A 26,640-nucleotide genomic window follows, 5' to 3' on the forward strand; every position below is an offset into this window, starting at 1 on the left:
TACGTTAAAAATTGTTTTGAAAAATTTTAAACGTGTAGAAAAACACGGAGATGAACCAATACCCACGTACCTACCACCCAGATGAGTTTTATGACATATTTTCTTTGGACTACTTTTTTTTTTTTTAAAGAAATAGAACACTTACACTCGAAGTACCCTTTGTTCTCTTTCACTTAAATTTCAAAATTCGAAGAGCACTAGAAGCTAGAGTTCTGTAATTATTCTGCAGGCACTAAAATGATACTATTTGGGCAGACTTCCATTTAGCAGGACTGGTGTACCCCAGTGGCTGTCATTGCTGGGCTAGCTGTAGCAGCATCGCCTGGGAACGTGCAAAGAATGCACATTCCCAGGCCCAAGACCTCCAGAATGGGGGACTCTGGGAGTGGGGCCCAGCAATCTGCATTTAAATGTACCCTCCCCATCATTCTGAGGCACAGCCAGGTTTGAGAACAACTGGTCTACCCCATAAGACAGGTGGGCATTTGCATGGTAGCCTGTGAGGTAATGGGATCCACCCCCCCCCCCGCCCCCGCCAAAATCTCTAGGGAGAGGCCATACACTCTTGGGCTGATCTGGCACGTGCCAGTGATTATGAGCACACCTCTAACATCAGACAGACCTGAGTAAATGTTCTTCCTCTACCACTGCCTAGCTTTATGGTCCAGAGTAAATGACCCAACATTCCCAGGCTGCAGTAAAGTGGGAATCCGAATAATTCCCCTCTCACCAGGCTGTTGGAAGGGAGACGATGGGTCCCAAAGCAGGCAAGGCCAGCTAGTGCAGCACTCGTTCTGGGGGAGTTGGAGAAACCTCTGTGCCCTTCCCAGTACCTCCCTGCACAGGCTCAGGGGCTCCCTCTAGGTACGACAACCACCTAGCAGGTCATGCACGATACCCAGGCTGAGGGAGAAGCAATACAGCAAGTGCTCAACGGGACTAGAGAAACCACCCAGAATGTTCTAGGAAACACCAACACAGGTGGGCAGAGGCTGACAGGCTTTGGAGCGTCCTAGACCCCTGAGGGTCTGAGCCCCGATACCTGGCCGGAGGGGCAGGGAGGAGGCCTTTATCTCACCGTCTCTACCATGGGTATAGTTTTCAAAAAAGAAAAAAGATCTCTCTCCCCAGATGGACCCTTGTGGGACGCTCAGCACTCTAAAAGGCTCTTACCAGGGCGAAGTTTGATTTCCAGCTACGCACTGCATCCCCGAAGCCCCTGTGGCTTCCCTCCCTCCCTTCTGGGAAGCCAGCAGGGAGCGGATCAGGGAGGTTAATAACAATTCTGCTTTGTGCCCTAATGTTCCACTGTGGAATAGGACTGTGACGATGTGAAAGGCAGGGAAGCCTCTGGCCTCTCCTCTGCCTCCTGCAGCCAACAAGGGCGCTGCTGGTCTCCCGAGGGCCTGCCACTGGCCGCGGGGCCCCGGGGTAGGTCATCCGTTAGCTCTCCCAGCTTGGAATGCTGGATGGTCTCGGCTGTCAAGGGGGAATGAATCACTGTCCACACTGTCCTCCTCATCTCCAGGGTGGGAGGCCTGTTCTCTGAGAGCAATTTCGGGGAGGGCTGCAGGTGGAGAGCCCCAGCCCACCCCAGAATGGTGGAACAGCCCATCTTTGCATTCTGCTCTGTTTTTTCAGTAAGCTGGGCCAGGTCACGTGGGTTTCTCCTTTCCCGGATGCTCTGCTGGAGCCCCCTCCTGCTGGCTTTGCTCCGCGTCCATGAGGTGCCAGGAATCTTCTGGCACACCGCACGTGGGGTGGCCTACAGCCAGGGGGTGGAGGGGGAGTGCCTGCTGCCTGGGACATCGTACCCTCCCACCTGCCCTGGCCACAAGGGGACATGGACTTGGGTTTAGTTAAGCAGCTGTGGGTTTCAAATATCTGGTCTTTTGTCCCCTTTCTTCACGTCCCAGCCTCATCCTCAAGACAACTCCCCATCCTGCTTTTTAGAAGAAAAACCCATTTCTCTGCAGCCTCATCTTGTCATGGCAAAAAGCTAGAATGGCATTTCATTTCTTTGACACAAAAACCAGAGATGGGTTTTCCCCTGAGTTTTTATCAATGTCTTATCTGACCCCCATTAAGATTTCATTTCCACCAGGGCAGCTCATTTTCAGAAGGAAAATGCCATCAGGCTGGCCTTCTGATTTGCTGAGCATTTTAAATTTACTTGAAGGAGGGGGTCAGCCACTCCTAAGTGGCCCCCATTCCTCCAAGCAGAAGGTGGGCCTTGTCAACTGCCGGCATCTTGGAGTGTTGGCTGTGGGTACCTCCCCGCCTCGTCTGACAATTGTCACCAAGGACTAAAAACACCTAAACACAATCCTAACCTTTTAGGTCTATATTCTCTCGGATGGTTATCAGAATTCTCTAGGAGGAGAAGTGGAGGTTATATGAAGAAAAATTATCTAACAAAATACAGGGAAAATCCGTTGCCAGATAACTGAAGTCCTCAAAACCTGCCTGGTTCCAGAAAGCTCCCAAGAACTTAGCTGAAAGGCAAAATGAGAAACATTCTATTTCCACAGCCATTTATAAAGGTGTCCTTATAACAGTGTTGGAAATGAGACCTCTCTCAACCAAACATTAACCTTTTCCTCATTCAGTCACGGGTAACATACCAAGATATCAACAATTAGGAGGTAGAAAGCAAAGTATTAAGGGTGTTTTTTGCCCAGAGATCAGCCAAATCGAAAAAATCTATACTACCCCGTTTTAGCAAGGGTGTGGAGGAAGAGGAGAATAACTTGATCACATATGGAGGGCTATTTTATATTGGAAACAATCGTTTTTGGGCCAGCAAATTCTGTTTCTTTGAGTTTCCCACAGAAATTGCACACAAGAAGGATAGGTGTGCGGTCAAGGACGATGGCTCTAACAGTTAATAGTGAAAAGGTGGGTAGAAATGTCCAACAAGAGGAAGCCGCTAGACTACGTGATGGACTGCCATCCAATGTGAGTGGGCAGCTACTGACAGATATGAATGCCACATGGGAAAAAAAAAAGGGTCAGCCAAGGGCATAAACAAAGGAAAAAATGGACAGGTACATCTGTGGAAATATACCCCAAACTGTTTGTAGTGTGCTTGCCATGTGAGGGTCCTCCCATGGAGAATTTGATATGATGCTTGGATTTTAATTATCTAGTTCTACAATGATCATGTAATTCTGGGGCACCTGGGTGCTGCAGTCGGTTAAGAGTCTGCCTTCAGCTCAGGTCACGATCCTGGGGTCCTGGGATCGAGCCTTGCATCGGGCTCCCTGCTCAGTGGGGAGCCTGCTTCTCCCTCTGCCTCTCCCCCTGCTCATGCTTTCTCTCTCTCTCAAATAAATAAATAAAATCTTAAAAAAAATGATCATGTAATTCTTTTGAAATCAGGTAGTTTTTTAAAGGCATTTCAGCTCTCTACCTAGTTTTCACAGAGCCTAAAAGATAAATGACAGAGACATTTGAGCAGCAGGCCTGAGCACCATGCTGTCATGTTGGGGAATGTGTCTGCGCTGGACTTTAGAATCTACTAGCGCTTCTAAGCATTAATCCCAAGGACTTTGGATGGACTCTCCTGACACTTGCGATGAGAAAGCAACTCCCTTCTTCAGAGGGACGTGAAGATTACAGTTACAACAGCCATATCTGGTCTCTCACTCCCCGAAGCTTGCCGATGGTGGTGGCCCCGGCCTTTCCTAATGGGCCGGCCATTCTAATCCCATCCAGCCCTTCAAAGGACAGGGTTCCACTGTCATCCACCCTCCTTTCTGCTCCAGTGAGACTTCACCTAAGAAGACAAACTTAAAAGGTGAAAGGTGGGCATCCTGAGTTCCACTGCCCTTATTCCACTTTGGGGGTGAATGGTCAGCCAGGCGGAACCCTGACGCCCGGAAGGTGCCCGGCGGCTCACCCGCGAGCCCGCAATCACCGGATTCCCACGGCTCACCGTGATCCCGACCCAACGGCGGGACAGGAGGAACGCAGCTCTAGTCTCCACTAGAGCAGACCTGCTGAGGCTTATTCTGTCTTGGCCACATGTCCTTCCGTAGATTTAGATCGATGACTGTGTTTCCATGGAATGAACTGAAATTGTGATGCTGGACAGGAAGGGTGGGCTTGATTAAGGATTCCCTATTCCCACCTCAACAATTTAGTCCACTGGCCTCTCTGTTGTGAGAGGCTGATAAAGCTATCCAGGCTGTCAATATTACCTAGTTCCTCTGTCCATTAAGACAATGATAACTCCTGATGAGGCTATGGTTCAATTTTTCAAAAGTGAAACAGCAGTGTCTCTGGGCTCCTGCCAACAGTCAGCTGATAGGCTGGCTACCATTTTTATTCTCCTTGCTGGGAACTGCTCTTCTGCTGCTCCTTTCCCAAACCATGACCCTCCTGTCATCAGGGGCTGTTCGTCCGTGGCGAGAAAGGCATCTGGAGACCTGACACTCAGCGTTCCTTTCCTGAGACCTTGAGGAACAGCGGACTCTGATTAGGATTCTCTGCACCAGCTGGTGACAGTGGGAGGAAAGGGGGCTATGGAGCCATGTAAAGCTCCGACACAGAAAACTCCCATTTCTTTCTCCCCTAAACGTGACATGGGGGGGATGTCTGAGCTGGAATGGCAAGATTTACACACAAAATTAGTCATTGTAATTACGGAAAGGGTTGGTGGTTTGGGACGTTTTTTCAGAGCCCACATGTCGCTTCAAGTAGTCTGGTTGTGTCAGGACCAAAGAATGTGGTGTGCCACACGAACGGTCTGTGTGTGGTGCTTTCGTGCCCACCCTGGCTACTCGCACTTGGGTGGGAGGGTGAAAATGAATTTTTAAGGACAATGGAGTGAAATCTGAATTAAAGTCCTGGTACTTTGATGGAGGACCCATTTGAGACTGAAATTAGTTCAAGGGCCATTCTTTTGTGAGATCATCCTTAAAAATAAAGATCATGTCCTGAATTGATCTCACCCTGTGTTAATATATCACCAAAAAGTGAAATTTCTCTGAGAAAGCTGTCTCAGAATCAAGGCTCACCTATACATTAAGGTATTTCTAACAAGCGTTCAAGACCAGGATCTTCCCTAAATGGATGGTGAGAGTTCTTACTTTTGACAGACTCCAAATCTGTCTCTGATTTGGATTAAAACAAAATTATTTTGGGGGTGGGGAGGTGTGAGCAAAAGATGTGTAACACGTTCCTTAGAAGCTACTGAAACAGCATATATTCCCTGTCAACTTGCTTCTCCTGTTCACTAATTCAACAGGACAGTATCACTGACAACACGAGGACTACGTTTCTACTCTAAACGAACAAGGAAATTACAGATCATACCCATCTGGGAAAGTCATTAAGAGGAGCAACTGCTTTCTGTGTTAAGCAGAAGAATGTGGTTTTAAGAAAAAAATAAATTATAATCTCTGTTTCACTGAATAAGACGATTGGTGCGCTGGAGTCAAATGCAACTAACTCCCTTGAGATGGTGGGCACTTGGCCAACTCCGTTTCTGGGAATGGCCCCTCTCCTGAGGCCCCGGGTCCAGGGCAGGTAAATGGAGGCACTCAGGCAGATGGCTGGGTCTTGCCAGTTGAGAGAGAGATGACAATGTTAAGTTGCTTTCAGGCACCAAGGAAACATCAGTATTTCTCCTTTGGCTCTTGAGATTCCATCTAGCCTTATGTGGTTCTTGTCACTTGATCTGCAAGTGGGTGCTGTTTTTTAACGTCATGATATCCAACCTGTTGTAGTGGCAAGAATAATATGCTTGGTGCCAAAGTGCTGGGGCTCAGTCCTGATTCCCCTCTATCAGCCGTGAGACCTTATTGAGCCAAGTCACTTACAGATCTCTGAGCTGAGGCTTTCTCACCTGTGCGAATGGGGTAAAGTCACCCTTCCTGTCTTTTGTGATTTGGCTACCATACGAAAATCTGTAACAAAGTACTTTCTAGACCGAGAACTGATATATAAAGGGAAGGCATTCATGGTTTTAGGGCTTCGGTGGTAAGATATGAGAAGATCGCTAGCAGAGGCTTCATTCTGACCCTCTCCCCCATTCTGCAAGAATCCAACAACTTCAGCAAATTATGCTTAGCCAGGTCTTCACTGCTTTCCTCCCCATCTTTTTCACGTACCCACTGAAGTTTTCTAGATTCACAGACACAGAACCTGAACTCAGGTTCGTCACTGAGCGTCTGCTGAGTACCTGCTATGAATTTGGCATCACTCTGCGGAGCAAAAGAGATGGGAAAAGAGGAAGCTATTGCCCAAGAAAAGCTTACAAAGGACAGAGGCCTGAGGAGGAGGGGGCAGAGAATGGAGCCTGGAAATAGGATGCGGTGTGGGTCGTGGGTGCTTAGGGACCGTTTGCAGCAAATGGGCCTCACGCTACCCCAAATACTCTCAGAAATCAAAAACTATGAAGAAATGGCGAACAGAACAAAGCGGGGGAGAGAGCACCAGACAGAAAGGGAGGTTCGGGCTCCATCTTCAGGTTCCACCTTCTTAAGCAAACGTCCCCTTCTCTCCGGGCTGTGGTCCCCACACTGGCCACGGCAGGCCCTTCCCAGCTCTCCCATGCCGATGCCCCGACCCCCCGGACAGAGCAGGCTACAGGCACGGGCACAATGCTGTCCTCATCCATGCCTCACAGTCTCCAACAGCTGGGCCACCACATGTCAAGCCTGGTGAGCAGACCACACATGGACACACGTCCATCTGGTGGCAGGAAGGCTGAGAATTACCTGGTGTGGCTGTTGGAGGACAGGCTCTCCCAGGGCTGCACGCTGCAGCCGGCCACGGCAAAGGCGCCCCCGCAGCTGCCGTCCAGCTTCATGAGCAGGGCCTTGGCCGCATTCTCAGCTGTCTTCCGGCAGTCGTGAGCGCGCTTGAGCATCTGAGTGATGTTTTCATCCCCTGACTGGTCTCCTATGTTGCAAAGAGGCCAAAGGATTAATCAGCACAGTTCTACACGAGACAAGCCTGGGAGTGCGGTCGGATCATCGGTTCTTCGTTACTCAGGGCAGAGGTGGCCCGGTGGGGAGAGAAACTAGCAGTGGATGGCCAATGAAGAGACCCATGTGCAGGGGCTGGGCGCCATCACTTAGAGACTATATGGAGCAAGGCATGTGTCTGCTCTGGGCTCTACTGACCCTATCGATGAAGGGCTGGCAGGGCGATCTCTGAGGTCTGTCTCTAGCGCTAACATGCTATGATTTTCTAATTATTCAGGCTCCTGACTTCTCCCACTCAGTTGCAATCTACCGCTTGGCCATTCTTTCCTGCGGTGGCACTTTCTCATGAACGAGGACCAAACTGTGCCCTGCACACATCCAGAGCTTTGCTTAGATCTTTGGGTAGGCAAGAGAAACACACCGAAGAGTTAAAATGAGAACTTGAGATCGGCAATGTCTTTTCTGTAGCAGTGCTATCCCTGACTTTCCTGTCTCCGCTGGGACACTGTCACTGGTGAGCCCCGATGCCTCCAGAAATCAGGTACCTGGGCTGGAGCGAGACCTCAGGAGTGGCTGGCACCCACACAGAGCCAGACGGCGACTCTCTGGTCGAAAATGTTCACGGTCTTGTTGTGTTCTAAAACCCATACCGGCCCAACAAGTCACCAGTTTGCTGCCTCCTCAGCCTACATCCCTAGTCTTCCAGATGCTTTCAAATGGAACCATATGCCGAAGCCTAAGACACCAAAATGGTAAATGCAGAACCGGCTGATGTGAACAGGTGTGGGGGTGATACACTCCGGGTCCTCCCATCCTCTGAGCCCACTGCTGAGGCCCTAAGACACTCCTCCAGCTTCCCACGGCAGTTTGAAAACCACTGGTTTAAATCATCTAGAATGAGTGTAACGAATGCCTGTGCCATCAACAAGAAACGGAAAAAACCACCGGGGCTGGTACTGGGGGTAATGTCATCAACCAGTACTTGCTCAGCAGAATGGCAGGTCCACCGCTGCCGTCAGCGGAATGGAAGGGAGATTTAACAGGGAGCTGCTCCAGGTAAGCCAACTCACAGCTTTACGGAGAGTGGGGAAGAAGTGTGGGGGCCTCCGTCCTGCAGGCTGAGCTTCCCTGGGCCCCCTGCGGCCATGTCTCTGACAGCTTTCATGTCTGACTTTCTTCCTTCCTTTCTCCCATCAGTCCGTCCTTTCTTCCTTCCACAAACGAGGTATATCTTACATCTGTCTCACCAACTGACTGCTCTTCGAATTCTGTGCTGAAGAAGGCATGGTAATACTGACTGGCTCATTCTATAAATATATCATGAGCTACCCAGGATTATGTTAATGCAAAGCATTTCATTATTGATTTTAAGTATTTTAAATGCAGATTTATATAAGCCCTTCCAGCTCCTACCAAGAAACTGCGCCAAGTAGAGACAAGCCTAATGAAAGGTGCCTTTCCAGGGCAGGATGGTTTAAAGACATTGTCTGATGATACAAACTGGAAATAAGAGGACTGATTTTTTTCCCCTTTAATTGATCATTTTCCTTAATACATATATTAAAAAAAAAAACTTGACAGCTGGCCAGATCATTTTAGGATCTGTTTAATATGAGGTATAAAGTTTTATGGTTTAGTGGAAAGACCCTGAAAAATGAGGTTTCTAATGGAAATGCTGGCAGAGTTTCTACTTCTGGGGCGGGATGTTAATTCTGTTTTAAAAGAGAGAGAGAGAGAGAGAGAGGGAGAGGAGGGTGGTCACCATACAAACGGAGGCCTGCTCCTTTGCCTCATAACTTAGATATGAAGCAGGAAATTAATGCTCAGGATACTTCCTTTCCTTGAGATTTGCTCAGATTCTTGTCCAGGTCAAAACTGAAGGAGGAAACACCTGTGAGTGGTCAGTGCCCAAGCTTGACCCCAGGGGAGGGGGAGGGGCAGGAGCTGGTGAGAACAGCGGGGGTGGGGGGGTGAGGGGTTGGGGCTGCAGTCCGCAGGGGCCCTGATGCAGACATTCTTCACAAGATGCCTCCTGGAAGGGCGGCCCCAGTGGAGGTTCCCAGCCCTGGCCGAGAAGCCCGTCCCGCCTGGCAGATGGCCTGGGCCCGTGGCCGGGGACTCCTGGTTTGCCCACCTGCCCAGGTTCGGCCCTGGAGTTAAACAGTTTTCTGTGTACCTGTCGGTGCTTCTCCAAAGAAGCTACTGTTCTAAAGCGGAGGCTGAGGGAGCATCCAGGCCTCGGCACTGAGCTATGGCAACCTCTCTCCCTTGATCTCTCTTCCCTCCTAAGCACTATTTCTCCTGTGTCCTCCTCACACTACAGTTAAGGCCCAGAGCATAAGCACAGGCCAAGTTTTAGCAAATACTGCTAACCAGGATGACACAATTGTGTCTTTTTCAATTATATACGTCTTCCAGTTACTCAAAATTGAGGGGTCACTGTAGGGGGCGGTACAGATCTGAGGTACAGAGCGGGCCAACAGGACACATGCCCCCAGGGCGGGGGAGGCGAGTGGGTCAGTGGACCGCTCCGTTCCCCCACAGGGCTGGGCTCTGCGCTCCGGGGATAGCCCCCTGCAGTGGACAGCAGGGTGAGAAACCACTTCCTCTGTGTTCACAAGGCACCCGGAGACCAGACAGGGGGAGCCCATGCCTCAAAACCGCCCAAAAGAACAAACCTGAGGCCAGGCAGCCAACAGAAGCAGCGAGTCTCCGCAAAGGCCACGTGGGCAGCAAAGGGACCCTTAACAATCAGCATCCCAGAGAGGCTGTGGGAAAGTTGGTCCCTTTCATCACAAACCGTGGGCCTCCTGTTCCATCTGGTCCTACTGTTGGCCCGGGAGAGTATGTTTCCTAAGAGGCCTTGTTTGTTTTAACTTGCCCGTAATTCTGTTTCCACTCCAGTTCTTACTGCATTCAACATAAACAATTTACTCACTCAGTCATGAGGAAGAAACGAAAAACACACTTGACAAGCGAATTTTGTGTCGTCGGGAGGTGTTCCGATGCCAACAGCGAAATGGGGGGACCATGGAGCAAGGGAGGCAGGGGACGAGAAGGCAGAGGGAGGGAGGAACTCGGGCCACACTCACCAGGGGAGGAGCCCACGCCGGCCGCCCGGAACTGCCCCAGGATGAGGCTCTGCTCGCTCTCGGCCAGTGCCAGGAGGAGTTCGTAGGCTTCTATGCACTGCTCACTGGGACAGAAGCACAGGGTACCCTCAGTTCTGGCAGAGGACGGTGGGCCTCCTCAGGGCAGCACTGTGCCCCCAGGGAAGCAGCTCCAACCTCGCTGTCCATGTAAGTGAGGAAATACCCGAAAATATTCCTGCATAAAGCCAAGGGCTTGCTGCTCTGCTATGTTGCCCACCCCCCCACTTTTTACTTAACTTAAACTTTTACTTTAAACTAGGATCTAGGGGTGCCTGGGTGGCTCAGTCTGTTAAGCATCCAACACTTGATTTTGGCTAAGGGTGGTGAGATCGAGCCCCGTGTAGCGCCTGCTTGGGATTCTCTCCCTGTCCTTCTGCCACTCCCCACCCCCCCTCGCACCCAAGTGCATGTCCTCTCGCTCTAAAAACAAATACATACTTGAACTAGGATGCAGAAAAATACAAGGGAAGCAATGAAAGTGGGAGAGTTAAGTTTAATGCCTCTTTAACAACTGGCTAAAAAGGAAAGGTAATATGCCTATGGTAGCCAGCTTCCACGATGGCCCCCACTGATCCCATATGCTGGTATCCGCACCCTTGTGTTACCTCCTTCTGCACTGTACCAGAGTTGGTCTATGCAACGAAGAGGATATGGGATGTCACTTCCAAGATGAGGTTATTTAAAAGCATCGTGACTTCCATCTTGGTCACTCTCTCTCTCTCTCTCTCTCTCTCCCTTCACTTTCTCTCTTGGATCATCGTCTCTAGAGAAGGCCAGCTGCCACGTCTTAAAGACTCTCGAGCAGCCCCATGGAGAGACCCATGTGGTGAGGAGCTAAGGCTTCCAGCCAACAGTGAGTGAAGGACTGAGGACTCCACCAAACAGCTGTGTGAATAAGCCTTCCTAGAAGCACATCAGCCAGCTCTGGTTAAGGTTTCAGATGACACAGCCCTGGCTGACCGCTTGAGCAGGACCTCCTAAGAGACTCCGAGCTGGAATGCAACCCAGAGAAGTCACTCCCAGCTTCCTGACCCTAGAAACTATGCCACAAGAAATAGTTACACAATAATTGGTAGAAAGAAAGAAGGCCCCAGAAAGAAGACTATTTTGACCTAGACCTGTAGTAGCCCCTAGCCACATGTGGCTATTTAAAGTAAAAAGAATTTAAGTTAAGTTAAATGAAAAATTCAGTTCCTCTGTTGCGAAAGCCATATATCGAATGTTTAAGAGCCACATGTGGCTAGCAGTTACCATACTGGACAGCACAGATAGGTAACAGGTCCGTCATCACAGAAAGTTCTGTCAGATGCTTGTAAAGTTGCCCCTTGAAACACTTATGAAATCTCTGACAAATGTGAATTTCTAAGAGGAAGAAATCAGTCTCTCTTCTTCATGCCTGTCATCACTGGACACACCAGGTATAGGATCTAGGAGGGACCCCTTCCCCACTGCCACGTGTGACCCACAGGGACCCACGTCAGCACAGGAAGCAGAGTGTGTGCGTAATGCCTGAGTAGTCCAGGACAAGATGCCGGCAGTGCAGAAATTTCCCTGCTAAGCAAATAACCGATTAGCTTCTCTCAGCTAAGCAGGGGAAATGTTGCTTTACTCAACATTTAGTCAACAGACCATCTGTTTGTCTATTGTCTCACTTTCATCTTCTTTCACTAAGAGATAAGGAAAAGGGCCCCATCACTAGCCCCGGGTGTTGGCCGCTCCTCTTTTCATGGGTAGTCCATCTTTCAGGTTAGAGATCCTGCGACATTGCTTCATCCACACAGATCAAAGGCAGACTGCAGAACAGCCTGTTTCAAGAGTTATCGCAGGTGGATTATCTGCTTGCTTTGGTGTGTCTGTAAACTAGCATGACTGTGCTCTAGCTTTGGTCTCATGTGTTTTGTTCTTTTTTTAAAGATTTTATTTATTTTGACAGAGAGACAGCAAGAGAGGGAACACAAGCAGGGGGAGCAGCAGAGAGAGGGAGAAGCAGGCCTCCTGCCGAGCAAGGAGCCTGATGCGGGGCCAGATTCCAGGACCCCCCCTGGGATCATGACCTAAGCCAAAGGCAGACACTTAATGACTGAGCCACCCAGGCACCCCTCATGTGTTTTGTTTTTTTAAGTAGGCTCCACGCCCAGTGTAGAGCCCAACATGGGGCTTGAACTCACAACCCTGAGATCAAGACCTGAGCTGAGGTCAAGAGTCGGATGCTTAACTGATTAAGCCACCCAGGCGCCCCTGGTCTCATAGGTTTTGGGGTTTTTGTTTTGTGAAGAAACCAAGTTTCTTAAAGTTTCTTAAAACATATTGATCTTTTCAGAGAATGCTAAGAATAAAGTACGGTCACTACTCTGGGATCTTGGCAAATATGCCTAAGTGGCGCCACTAATAAAATAAACCCCTGAAAACAATAATGCATAGCTTTGTAGCTATGAAACAAATAGTAACTTAAAAACAGATAAATTCCAAAGCTGATGAAGCTGAAAAAAAGTGGAACATTCATATACCACTTGCTTACCGATGAATGAACTGCAGTCATTTAAACTGGCTTGTTTTTATGGGAAAAAACTGGGAGCGTGCCTGAAGAGCCACAAAAATATTCATATCCTTTGACCTATTAATTCCTGCTTTGGAGATTTTATTCCAAGGGAAATATCCAAAAGAATGAAGGTATTATCTGTATTACATTATTCACCAAAAAATTATTTTTAATATCCTAAGTCTGCAAAAGTCTAAATGTCTTTTAGAGAAATGAGTAAACAAAACAACAATATATAAACTTGATCCAGGGGATACAGCCATTCAAAATGCAGGTAGACCCTTAAGCAACATTACAAAACCACCATAAACTGAAGAAACAGAATGTCCTAGATTTATAATGATATAAAATATATAGGACAATGAAAAAAGACTGGAAAGAGCGAATGGATATATAAATATGAAAATATTCTGAGTGATATTACTTGAAGAAAATAATATTTAAGTTGAACATGCTAGCAGAAACACCTCAATTTTCCGACACCATACTCATTACTCTTATTTTCTTAATTGCCACATGGTGCTAATGGATTTTCGGTATGTATCACATTAGTATTTGCTGGTCCAACCCCCTCCATATGTGTTCTAAAGGCCTGGTTTCTACTTTGAGGCAGGTTACTGTGGATGCATTTCTAAATTAAACCCCTCCCCCACCTCACGCACGCACATGCAGGGCCTGCATCTCCCTATACCTGTACCATACCTGTACTGTACCTGTACTGCACCTGTACTACACCTGTACTGTACCTGTACTGCACCTGTACACCTGTACTATACCTGTACTGCAGGGCCAGCCGCAGCGCCGTGGCATTGGACTCATACTTTCCCACCAGCATGCTCATCCTCTCGGCGTTGCTTTTGCATTCCTCCAGCGTTATGGTCAGGAGGTCATTTTGGGATTTGAGGTGCTCGATGCGGCTACAAAGGAAGAAAAATCTCTTTTCACGATTTCACATGAGGATTACAATTCATTTGCCGATAGCTGAGCCATCTAATCTAGATCCAGGCCAGACACGCGTGTTAGGGTGTGAGCTTGTCAGCGGTTTTAGCAAACGTAACTGACGTGAATAATAAAGGAAGCAACCCTAAGTATGAGAATCACTAAATTCTGTGTGACCTGGAAATACACACAGGCCCCCTGGTTACTTCCAACCCAGCCGGCAACACACCATGTGCCGGGTACCGTGTGAGGTGCTGAGGATGCACCCGGGAAAGGAGCCAGCCACGTGACCTCAGGCCCTCAGAGAGGTAGGACAGGTGCACTTCAATAAGCCACCCTCCACGGGGACAAACAAGAAGCAGTGCCACAGTAATAGCTACTCTTTGTCAAACCCCTACTCAATAACCCACTGTGGCCCTTTGAATTAAGTATGATTATCCCCATTCTCAGAAGAGCAAGTAGAGGCATTGAAGGGTTAAGCGCCTTCAGGCAGTCTGACCTCAGATCCTGTGCTCTTAGCCACTCACTACAGAGCAGAAGCAACAGATGGATCAGGGAGTAAGAAACTGTCCCTAAGGGCCTCTGAATGGGCGGTGGACAGGAACTGTGGATTGTGTCCGAAACTCCTTCCAAGCTGGACAGTCCCACAACTGCTGGCTGCAGGCAGGGCAGGCGGCAGGGACCTCATGCTTTATAGGACTCAGGACTCTAAATTCAGGTCAAATGAGTTTATGGCAAAGTCAGAAAAGCATAAGCCTTCAGCTTCTCTGTTTTCTGCCCTGGGACAGAGGCCCTGGATGCAATGATTCATTTCGCATGCACACACCCATTTATAGTACTCTGACCACCAAGTCTTAAAGACACACAGGGTTTCACACATACACAATGCAAGTGACTCTTAAAATGGTAAGGGGCTTGCAAGCCATTTGCCTTGAGGACCAATCTTAGGACCACGTGTTTTAGAACAGAATGTGGAGACGCTCACCCACATGGGAGATGTCTGGTGAGCGTGTAATTAAAACCACCATGAGGTTTTGGCAACTCCAAGCTTGATGCAATGTAAGGTGTTACAAGAACATACTTTTCTGTTCTTGTTGACATGAAGACTTCCTGAAACAGTCACCGCTCTCATCAACACTCCATCTTGCTCCAGTTCGGTCCCCACTAAGTAGATGAAACTCTTTAGGCAGCTCACAGACCTCCTCGTGACCGATCCCATCTTAGGGGTCTTCTCAGGCAGCACCCCACCAACAGGCTACCCCTTCCTTCTGGAAATGTTCTGTCTCCCTTGGGGCATGACAGGTTCTCTACTGGTTTTCTTCCTGCCTCGAAGGTCATTTCTTCTGCCTCCTTTGTTGGCTCCTCGTTCTCTGTGAACTCTGTGGGGGCTGACGCTCCGTCGGGACTCAGTCCCGGCTACCCCCCTCCGTCAGCACTCCCCCTGCTCCCCCGGGTGATTTTTATCCAGTCCCGTGACTTTAACAGGCATTTACGCTCCTCGGCTCCCAAATTTCTTTAGCCCAGACCTCTCTTCTGAGTGCTTGTCTCACATCTCCAGCTGTTTCCTGATATTTCCATGTGGATGTCACACCAGCACCTCAAATTTAACATTACCAAATGCGACTCTGGATTTTCCCCCAAACCTGTCCTTCCCTATCTTCTCCATCTCAGTAAACGCTACCACCATCCACCCAGCAATACATGGGAGACACGTGAGAATCTTCTTTGAGACTGTCCCTTCCTCTTACATCCAGATCTAGTCCAACTGCGGTTTCCACTGATTCTACCACCAAACACCCTGACCCCCACCTCCTCACATCACCTCCACCTTGGCCACATCGGGCCACTACACTCATTGCTCTGCTTCTACTCTTGCCCTCCTTCCATTCTTCACACCTGAGTCAGCTCTCAGAATTTAAATCAGATCTGTTCTTCTGCTACATAAAAAAACCAACCAACCAACCAACCAACCAAAGAAACCAAACCCTTTAACGACTTCCAACGACACTTAGAATAAAGAGCAAACTTGGTCCACGGCCTCAAACTTCATACCCACCAGGCCCTGCCAACTCCACCACCTTACTGTGACTACTACTTTTCATTCACTCCATTTCAGTTCCATTGGCCTTGGGACAGTTCCCACTTCACGTCAACCTCCTTTTCCGCCTTAAGGTTGTCAACTGCTCCGTAAAACTCTTAAGTTTGTCATATGGCTGCTTCCTTTTCCCCTTAAAATCGCAACTTAAAGCCACCTCTTCAGAGATGCCTTCCCTGGCTACCTATCTAAAATCAACGTCTCCTGGGGGCACCTGGGTGGTTCTATCGGCTGAGCATCTGACTCTTGATCTGTGAGTTCGAGCTCTGCATTGGGCTCCATGTTGGATGTGGAGCCCTACTTAATAATCAACCCTGCCCCCTGCCACCGCCCCTACGTTATCACAGTGCTCTGTTTACTGGAAGTTTTCTTATGATCTCCTTTGGTTGTTTCTTGTACAGCTCCCCAAACAGAACAGAAGCTCCATGAGAGACAGGGACCTTGTCTCTCTTACTTTCCTTTGCTTGACAAATAGCTGAGCACAGAGTAGGTACTTAAAACAGATTTGTTAAGTCAGGAAACTCTTCTGAGGAGGTATGACCCCCCCCACCCCACACACAATCAAAAAGCTAAGGGCTCTCATTCTGGGGGGTGTAACAAGACCTCCAACTTTGAGGTAGGTAGTTAATAACAAACATGAGGACATAATAGTAGACTATTTCTAAGGTTATTCCCGCATTCTAGTTGTAGCTACGGCCATAGGGAAAACACTGGAGGGGAAGTTCAAGGGCAGGGGTAGAATTCCAGCTGAGCTATTTAACAGCTCTGGACTCAAAGCAAGTTGCTCAACATCGAAGCCTTTGTTTTCTCATTTGCAAAATGGGACTGTTCTGCCCTCCCAAGTTGAAGATTAAGTGGTTGTGAGAACCCTTTGTAAACTGTGAAACACCATAGTAACGTGAGCTACAAGCACCAAATGCTTCCCCTTTCTTTGGTGTCTCCTAGGTGTGCAGAAGGAGGAGAAAGGAACCTCCCCCAAGTTCAACCACAAAGCAGGCTTGTTAAGTCCCAGAATCTGTGGAGAGGAGATCCTCACTCACAGAGGGCCCCTGAAGGCCTCTGACTTCATTAAATTGCAAAGGGCATATCTGATTCAATTCTTAAGCAGCCCCCGGCCTGGTACAGAGAGGACTGCTTCTTTATTGCTACAAGGTAATCATCAGGATTGTCACTCTTAAGTATTTTGGATTTAATAAGGGAACCATTTAATTTCCAGATTTGAAATGACCTAGATTGCTGCGTTTCCTTAGTCCTCAAGCACTATATTAAACAGCTTCAAATCAGGGAGGACTGATATGGTAATTCAATTTATTCAGGTTTGCCAGACACCAGGGGCACGGCATTCGGCAACCGTGGAGGGGGACCGGCAACCACATTTCTTCCTGGTGAGTTCACGAGCCTTTCAAATTCTTACTATGCTCTCCCACTGAAGATTGGTGGGTCAAGGCAGCCACGCCACACTTGGCGATAGGATTCAGTAGTGCGCTCTGCCCTTGCAGGACCCATTCTGAGTCAGTGGTTTACCAGGACTTGGCCCTGGTCCTTCTTTGCTTTTTCAGCAACTCTCATCGCTGGGATGACCTACAAGCCAGGCTTTGCCAAGAGGCATGAGTGCAAACTCTAACTATCTCTGTTGTGAGATTTGGGAAGAATCCATAAAACTGGAAAAATTTTCTAAGTAGGACACTTAGAGCTACTTAGAAATTGATTCTAAGTAGGACTAAGTGGGATACAACGCAGGGACGGAGGGTTGTGTACTTTCGCAAAGAACATAAGTAAAAATTAGGCAACCCTCCGGAGGAGCAGGGAGGGCTAGACCAGCATGCCTGGTCAATCCCAGAATGCCTCGATCAGACCGCTTTTGCTGGTTCCTGATAGCTCCAGGCGCCCCTAGGATGGTGACTCAACATTCCAGAGCTGCTCTCCGTGGTTCCTGGCAGCACAGGCCTGCACGCTTGGTAGCCGGTTTGTCTTTCTGACCTACTTGTCATTCAATACGAACAGCTCCCAGGACTTGCTACATAATTTGCAAGGCCCGGTGCAAAATGAAAAGGTGGAGCCCTGCTTCATAAATTATTAAGAATTTATTTTTATTTTTTCAAGATTCTATCCGTTTATTTGACACAGAGAGCACACAAGCAGGTGTAGCTGCAGAGGGAGAGGGAGAAGCAGGGTCCCTGCTGAGCAGGGAGCCCAAATCGGGGCTCGATTCTAGGACCCCGGGATCAGGACCCGAGCTGAAGGCAGATGCTTAATCAGCGGAGCCCCCCAGGCTCCCCAAGAAATTAAAATGGTGACAGTAGAGCAGTAAAGCCAAGTGGGGGAGCCTTCCAAATACGAGGCTTGTGCATTTGAACACACAGGTCACACAACGCCCATGAAGCCAGCCCCGACTGCGGTAAGCGATCTTCTGCTGAACAAGAAGGTGGGAACTTCCCGCCCACCAGGCTGACAGCATCCCCCTATGTCACAGTTCCTAAGCCAATTTGAATTGATCTTTGAAAGGGAAAGGAGGGCAGCTCCCCAGCCCTGCAACACTGCTGCTCAAATACATAGGATTTCTCCTTACCTATTCAACCGTTCTGTTTCCACCTCAAACTCTCTAATTTTGCTTTCCGAGATGGCAGATCCGTGTGAGTAGAGTGTTTGGAAGATCTCCTGGATGTTGGAGCAGTCCTGAAGAGAGTGGGCCAGGTGTTCTGCCACACTGCTGGATACCTGTACAGGTGAGCACAAATCCCGCTCTAGACAGTGGTCGCTTTAGGGACCAGTCCTCAGGCATGACTTTGCATGCGGAAGAATCTACAGCCGATATTCCTCGACAATCAGGCACCAGAAGATGGTGACCCTGATTTTTCTCAGTCTGTATAACACGATTCTATGATCAAAAGCTAACTACTGTGAAAATAGTACATAAACAGGATCAAAACACAGCTGTATCCTCCAGGCATGTGCTGCTGGGCAGCAGACCTGGGGGAGCATGCCTCTTTAGAATTCCTCAACTTTTGGATATTGGACAGAGTCTGGACCCCCTTCCCCTTCCTGAGCCCCCTGCCCCTACCCCCAGGCCCTTGTCTCTGTTTGCTGCAGCCGAAGAGCAGCCGGCTCCTTTATTTTCACAGTCTGGCTTTGGCACCGAATCTGGACGCAGGCAAATTTTCTCAGCGCAAAATTCTAAATTAGGGCTTTAAAAGTACTGTTCAGGCTTTCCCCAACCCTGGGGATCAAATAGCTGGCTCTCTCAGCCTCATCGTCAATCCTAAAAAAATATACCTTAGGGAACTAAAACTACTCCCTTTTCACCATCCATCAGCTCTTACGGCCCCGAGGGGTTTGTAGGCTCTCCAGATGAAAACCCTGGTACTAAGCGAGAAGGTTCCGGTGTCTCTCAGCATTGGGCCACACTTCAAAGGCAGCATTCACCCTCACTGGAGAACACGTTCCCTTTTAAGAGGCATGTGCGAAAGGTAAAATTCTTTCAGAGCTCCCTGACCTACTCGGTCTCTGGGGTAGCAGGGTGATATAGAGCAGGTACTTTAAGACTTTCATCTCCATCACCAGTAACTAGACCTAAATCATTTCTTTCTGACAGTTTGCAGGTAGAGAAAGAGAGAAACTCCCTTATAGCTGAAGAAGTAATTCCCAGATCAGGAAACCACTGTACCCTTTAATCTGGTCCTCTGGAAGGAAATGGGGTATGATTTGTTTTATAATTAACTTGTTTACGGGAGGTGAACTTGGGAAGTTCTGTCATCTATGATCTGCCATCTGTGTAGCCCTACTGGGCACTCTCTTGCCTTGCTTCTCACAAACACTCACCCCAATGCTACTGATTTCTGATCCCAGGACTGGCCGATCCGATGACGAAGACTCGGACCTGGTCTTCGATAGCTTCACCCTCTCAGCAATCTAGAAAAACAAAAAATTATCGAAAAATGACACATCACTCTCCAGATAAACCGTCGAGACTGTGCTTATATAGGGCTACTGTTTAGTCATGGCACCTGAACCGATGTATCAATTTCCTAAAAATAACTCACTCATCCAGTTTTTCCACCATCTGCTTCACCCAGGGTTTTCCACCCTCAGCACTTGTGACATCCTGGGTTGGATATTCTTTGTTGTAGAGGGCTATTCTGTGCCCTGTGGGATGGTTAGCAGCACCCCTGGCTTCTAGCCGCAAGATGCCACTAGCACTCTAGCGGTGACCATCAGAACTGTCTCCAGACATTGCCCAATATCCCTTGGGGGGGGGCGGGACAGAATCACTTCTAGTTGAGAAACAATGGTTTGACCCCACTTATTCAACTTGATGGTTGAGAACCCACCCCTCTGCAGAGACCGGTAGCCTCCCAGGGAAGAGCGCATGTGCCATTGTTACAGTCCCTCGGGGGAAGACTCAGCATATGTGCAGGGGTGGGGCCGCTCCTCTAACTGCCTTGGCCTGTCCAGCAGAATCTATTTTTCTGCAGCCAGGGCTGTTGGTCCTATGAGAAGGGCGATCACTGGTCCATTACTCAGGGTCCCCTCCTGGGCTGAATCTCAGTCCTCCAGAGCAACTATCCATCCACCCCTCACTATGGTAGAACCTGACAAAACATCTCACTTTTCACAACGACTGGTCAGCTGTGACCTGCTCCCGCTGGCTGATTAAGGAGAGCTGGCATCCAGGTCACAGCCAAGACAGACAAAACTACCAGCGGGTTATCTCTCCCTGCAGCCCCAGTGTAGGAGGCCAGCAAGAGACTTGAGGGAAGCTCCTCGGGGCCCTGCGAGCTCATCCCAGGCCTGCACAGTGGCCATGCTTAGTAGAGGCTGGTGCGGATTCCAGATAAAAGAGCAGGCTTCCCTCCCATCCCTGGGCGCTCACCTTGGCAATGGGAATGTCATTGCTGCTGCTGCTTGTGCTCAGCTCCCCAGTGCTGGGGTTAACTGGGCGGTTGGCAGAAGTGAGGCGGCCAGGGCTGGAGGGCCCTGTGGCCTGCACGCTCTGTAGTCGCGTTTGAAGCTCTCGAACCTGAAATAATAATGCAAACTTTAGACACAGTTGGTGGCTTCCCTGGCCAAGGAGCAAAGTAGCCAGATGGCTTGGTTTTCATTTCCATGAAGAGATTAGCTTCACTGAAAACCTAACTAAAGCTAACTTGGTTGAGTCCACATAAAAGTTTGTTGTATTCTTAACTAGACCTGCCACTGGCTGGCCATCATCTGTTTTTCACAGGTATGATCTAAAAATGTTTTCTAAGGCTTTGAAGGCTTCCAGCAGAGGAGGAAGGACCATCTTTAAAGAATGTTTGTTCATTCTGCCTCATGGGCCTGAACGTGTTGGGCATTACAGATGGAGAACCTGGGATGAAATCACCACTCGCCTGGAACTCAAAGCTCAGAGGAAGAGAGAACAAATCATTTCAATGCAAGCGCACATTAATGCTGTAAATATCCACCTAGGGTGCTGTAGAAAGCTGAAAAGGGGAAGAATGTACCTCCATCTCAAGTTGACAGGGAAGGAGGGGATGGTGCTTGAACAGAGTCTTGTAAGTGACCAGATCGCAATGGAAAAGATGAGGAGGGGCCGGCTCTGATGGGGGTGTTGAGCAAGCTGGGGGTGGGGGAACAGCTTGCACGAGAACACAGGCGTCAGGATGACACACTGTACTGGAAGAACTGCACGGTGTGGAAGAGCCGAAGGCACCAGCAAGGAGGGGAGGCTAAGGGCAAGACACAGATGCACCTGCAGCTTTTCCCCCAAGAGACTTCAAGGTGGGATTATCCAGGGGACAGCGGAAAGGAACATCTAAACAGTCTTTCTGCATAAAAGAGAAACACAGGGTCCTTTGAATTACATTTAGAACACACATTTACCTACACAGAATTTAAATGTCCAGACTTTCTTCTCTATGGTTATGGCTCAGTGATTTCCAAAGTGAGAAGTATTCCAAGTAAGTGAAAATAACTGAGAGAAATTGGTCTGATGACCTGGATCACAGTTTTGTCATCAGGTACAGTGTCTACCTTGAAGGGCAAACTGACTACAGCACCCAAGCGTCCCTACAAATGGGCACCAGGTCCTGCTGGGAAGAATTAGCTTCAGGACATCCAAGTCAGGGCTTTCCAAACTTGTCAGTGCACCAGAATGTCCAGGAGGCTTGTGAAAGAGCCCAGAGTCCCATCCCCAGGGATTCTGATTTGGTAGGTGGAATCTGCATATCTAATAGGCTCCCAGGATCTGCAGATGCTCCCAGTTGGGGGCTCACACCCTGAGTCCTAAGGGACTCCTGGGGCCGCACAGCACTTTAGTCCCAGAGACAGGAGGAATGCAACCACATCCTTGACACCAAACCCTTCTCCAAAAGCGACTGGAAAGCTTTTCATATTAAATATCTTGGATGTCTCCATCCTGCTAAATTGGGAACCAAAAGTAATTGAAATTTCAATAATTCATCAACATATTAGAAGCCAAAATAGGAAAAATCCCTCAGAGCGAATTGCATTCAATGGTGTAACAGCTAAAAAGTGCCTCACGCTCTGCTGCAGCTTCCAGTAATGGGGGGTTGACGGAAACACGGGTCATCCTCATAACACACCAGACACAGGGCAGACCTCAAAATAGTTTAAAGAGCAGAAAAACACATGCTTGTTAAAGCCAAAGGGTATTGCTGGTGAGAGCTGACAGGCCTTATTCTGGACTGGTGGCATGGCAAAAAGGGGGCCTGCTTTCCCATCAAGCTGCTTCCTGGCACCCGGGAAACCTCCCTGATGGAGATCAGGGATTTCCACTGCTACTGCTATCAAAGTCTGATGAGGTCCTGAATAACTGACAATGTTAACACCACTCCAAAATCTAAAGAGTATCCGAATCATTTACAGAATAATCCATGGTCGGTTCCTACAATGCCAAGTGGCCTATTCACCTTACTTTAAAATATATAAATAAATTGTCTTGGGCAATTTACTAAAAGTGCATTAAAATTACCCATGTTATTGAAAAAAAGTTTCTTCTTCTACATGTCCACTGTGGAAAATTTAGATGGCACTGAAAAATAAAAACAGAGAAGGTACCTAATACTCTTTCTTCCTATCTCTCCACGCTTGTTTGTGCACAGGCATGCATGCTTAAAATGATTTCTAAATCTAAATATCCATTTTCATTTAAAAAGTGTTAGACCTGGAGAATGCCTTTGAAAACTACAGAATGATAAACATGTTTATTTTTGGTCTACGCTTTATCATTTAATGGTGATTGTTAGGCAGTGAAAAAAATCCAGCTGAAGGGAGTGGAGTGAGCTTGTCATGAAGATAGACAGGCAGCTGGATTAAATAGCCTTCTCTCTTTTCTTGATTTGGAGGTGGGGGGGGTCTTAATTAATTTAAATGAATAAATGCACAGAAATGAAGGCTACAGGCAATTTGCTGCTTCAGCTTAGGTGAAGCCTGGGAGAGGGGAGAGACACAGCTGTGACCATCTTCATTCCTATTCTTACCCACTCTAGCAGGTTGCATCATGCCCTTCACTGCCCCCCTCCCCCAAAAGACAGCTTAAAGTTCTAAACCCACAGTACCTGTGAATGTGACCTCATTTTGGAATACGGTCTTTGTAGATATGATTAAATTAAGACTCTCAGGATGAGATCATCCTGGATTTAGGGTGGGTCTTAAATCTAATGACTTGTATCCTTGTAAGAAAAAGGAGAGGGAAATTTAAGACACAGAGGTACATGAGGCACCTGGCTGGCTCAGTTGGTGGAGCATGTGACTCTTGATCTTGGGGTTGTGAGTTTGAGCTCCACCTTGAGTGTAGAGATTACTTAAGGGGGGTGGGGAGGGGAACAGAGGCACAGAGAAAAGGGCCAAGTAAAAATGGAGGCTGAGATTGGCCTCAAGTCAAAGAACTGCGGGACCTACCAGAAGCTGGAAAGTCAAGAAAGGATTCTCCTCCAGAGCCCTTGGAGGAAGCGCAGCCCTGCCAACACCTTGACTGCGTGGACTCCAGAACTGTGAGAGAATAAATTTCTGTTGTTTTAAGCCACTGAGTTTGGGATAATTAAATAATATACCCGCATTCACAGAAAATATTTTATTAAAGAAAATACATTTGTCTCTACAAAATACGTGGTTCGGAGTCAGGGGGAAGCCAGGAATCACAGCTACCCAAAACAAGGAATCAATACTTGTAGGAAGGTCATTCATCACCCTTTCCAGGCCTTCTCAATTGGAGTTCGGCAACAAAACACAGAACGTGATTTGAGTGGCCAGTTTCTGATTTCTCCTGAAGTGAGCACGTAGCCAGTCCTCATCTAGATGCCCTGAAAAGAAGTCAGTCTGCTGCAGGGGTGCCTGGGTGGCTCAGTCGGGTAAGTGTCCGACTCTTGATTTCGGCTGTTATGATCGCAGGTGGTGAGACTGAGCCCCACGTTGGGCTCCACGCTGAGCCTGGAGCCTACTTATGATTCTATTCCTCTTCCTCCGCCACTCCCCACGCCCACTCATGCACATATGCTTTCTCTCTCTCTCTCAGGAAAAAAAAAAAAAGGAGTCACTCTCTTGCATATATTGGAAACAAGATATAAAATTCTTGTTTTGTAGGGGCTTGGAGTCGAGCCAAACACTGCAATGTGAATGCACTCTGAAAAGGGCTATCAACAGGAGCGTCCAAGTCTAAAAGAAACATTTCCTCTGCCTTGCCACAGTGGGAAACACTGGGATTCGATCCTGGAGGTCACGTAGTTGTTCACCAAGCAAATAAAAAGGAAAAGGCAAACAGAGGCAGGGTGGAGCAAGCTGGGGAGGACTCTGAAAGGTTCAAGTAAGGAAATGACGTTAAAATGCCAGAACTCTGCATTTCTCATTTATAACTTAATGACTCTCAAAGGGAGTAAAGGGTCTTATAAAAAAGAAAATCATTTGAGGGGCGCCTGGGTGGCTCAGTTGGTTAAGCGTCTGCCTTCGGCTCAAGTCATGATCCCAGGGTCCTGGGATCAAGTCCCGCATTGGGCTCCCTGCTCAGCGGGGAGCCTGCCTCTCCCCTGCCTGCCGCTCCCCCTGCTTGTGCTTGCGCACTCTCTCTCACTCAAGCTCCCTGTGTAAAAAAAAAAAAAAAAAAAAAATCAATCTTTAAAAAAATCATTTGATTAGAAAAGAGAATGAACTGAAATGAGCAAGAAAAAGGGGGTGAGTCGAGAGAGATAATGAGCCTCCAACACAGCGAAATGGGAGCAAAAATGGTAAAATACACCCTAGAGCAGCGTCGCCCAACGACTTCCGGGAACAGTGATGCTGTTCCACAGCTGCTCTGGCCTCACGTGGCTACTGAGAATTTGCAGTGTGCCTACTAGACCCAAGGAACTGAATTTTTAATTGTATTCTATTTTAGTCCATTTGAATTCAAATATAAATATAAATAGATGTGTGTAGCCAGTAGCTACTGTAATGGCCAGTGCGGTTCTGGAACTATTCAAGGAAGTTCAAACACACACACACACACACACACACACACTATTCAAGGAAGTTCACACACACACACACTATTCAAGGAAGTTCACACACACACACACACACACACACACACACACACACACAAACCGGTGGCCATGATTCAGTGAACCAGGGCACTACTTGGCACAATGGGGAAAACATAAGAAGGAGCACTTTCCAGAGAGAAGTAAAGATGCTAGCTTTGGACATGCTGAATTTGAGGAAACCATGGAGTATGTGAGTGAGGATATTCAGTCAGCAGTTGGAAATATAACCTAAGGGAAGGAGATCAGAACTGGGTATACCATTTAAGAATTTTGTGTGTGGATAAGGCTGCCCGGGGAAGAGGCAAGGCACTAGGGGCAGAACCTAGTGGGGGTGGGGGGGAAGGAGAGCCCACACACAACCAGGTGAACTAAAGGATCAACGGAGGACAGATGAGACCGTGATTTTGCTCCAGGAGAGAAGGGAAAGAGGTGAGGCGAGGCCATAAGAAAGGTGAGTTTGCAGATGGCAGAGAGAGGGTGAGTAACAGAACGGCCCCCATCTGATGGTTTGTTTCTCTAAGAGGAAAGAGCTGAGGTCCTTTGCCAGGAGCCAGGGAGGGAATAACAGATGTCAGAAACAAGGGAGGAAGCTGAATGAGGACCACAAAAGAAAAAAAAGAGGAAAAAATAAAAAGCTTACATAGCAGCACTGAGAACTCAGCAGAGCTCTTTCATTCAAGACAGTAGACTGAGTAAATGCATTGTTCTCTTCAAACTCTGGAGACCTCATGAAAATAATAGTAAAGAATAAAAACCGGATTAAAGCCATAACAGTGAAAAGCACATGCTTAGGGCGTTAGCAGAAAGATGTGGGCACATTCTGTAAATGCAAAGTGGAGGGAAGAGTATTGATGGAAGGAACAGAATGGAAAAGCCAAATTCTATCAAATACACAAGGGGAGGCGGCCCGTCTACCCCGGAGAAGGTTGGCAGGGCTTAGACTCAGCTTTGGCAGGTATATGAAGGACAAGAATGAGGAGGCAGCTGAAAACGGGAGGAACAAGGGTCTGGGTACAGAACAAATGACAACTTCCAGTGCATGACAGCCTCAGCTAAAGTCAACAGGCATTCCTCCTGCTAAGGATGCATAGAAATGTTGCATAAAAGAGGAACAATGAGAAAGAAATTCACTGCCAAGGTTAAAGGAAAGGCAGTGAAATCTCCAGGTGTCAGAAATGAAGTGGGAAAGAAAGCTACACAGGTTAGGAGGGAGGCGGTGCTGCAGCAGCCCCGGGAATGGAGAGCAGGGTGCAGTGTGTGGGGCCAGGAGGGCCAGAGAGGGCCCCTGCGAGTCAGGCCATCTGCGCTTGGATCCTCCTCCGTAAGCCTGGAAACTTCCCGTCCCGCCCTTCTGTGACCCTCACACTAGCTGGCAGGAAGCCAGAAAGAAGCCCCAGAACTGTGCCCAGGGGTCAACCGGAAGAAGCCAAAATCCCAGACCCAGGACACATTAGGGTGCTGA

General features: G+C 48.2%; 1 protein-coding gene across 3 annotated transcripts in view; it reads right to left on the minus strand.

The window, feature by feature from the left end:
* The window catches only part of MCC (MCC regulator of Wnt signaling pathway), a 388,904-nt gene that overhangs the window by 26,991 nt on the left and 335,273 nt on the right, over positions 1–26,640 (minus strand). For all 3 annotated transcript variants that reach the window (XM_028102838.2, XM_088023429.1, XM_028102839.2), the window contains 6 exons: positions 20,531–20,677; positions 19,480–19,569; positions 18,230–18,378; positions 13,403–13,543; positions 10,028–10,131; positions 6,726–6,909 (listed from right to left, as the gene is read on the minus strand). In XM_028102838.2, coding sequence (XP_027958639.1) covers positions 6,726–6,909; positions 10,028–10,131; positions 13,403–13,543; positions 18,230–18,378; positions 19,480–19,569; positions 20,531–20,677 — 815 coding nt within the window. The remainder of the gene's footprint in view (positions 1–6,725; positions 6,910–10,027; positions 10,132–13,402; positions 13,544–18,229; positions 18,379–19,479; positions 19,570–20,530; positions 20,678–26,640) is intronic.

The sequence above is a fragment of the Eumetopias jubatus genome, unplaced genomic scaffold (genome assembly GCF_037043125.1).
Source record: "Eumetopias jubatus isolate StellerSeaLion01/CBP00866 unplaced genomic scaffold, mEumJub1_p1.0 scaffold_5, whole genome shotgun sequence".
Lineage (NCBI taxonomy): Eukaryota > Metazoa > Chordata > Mammalia > Carnivora > Otariidae > Eumetopias > Eumetopias jubatus.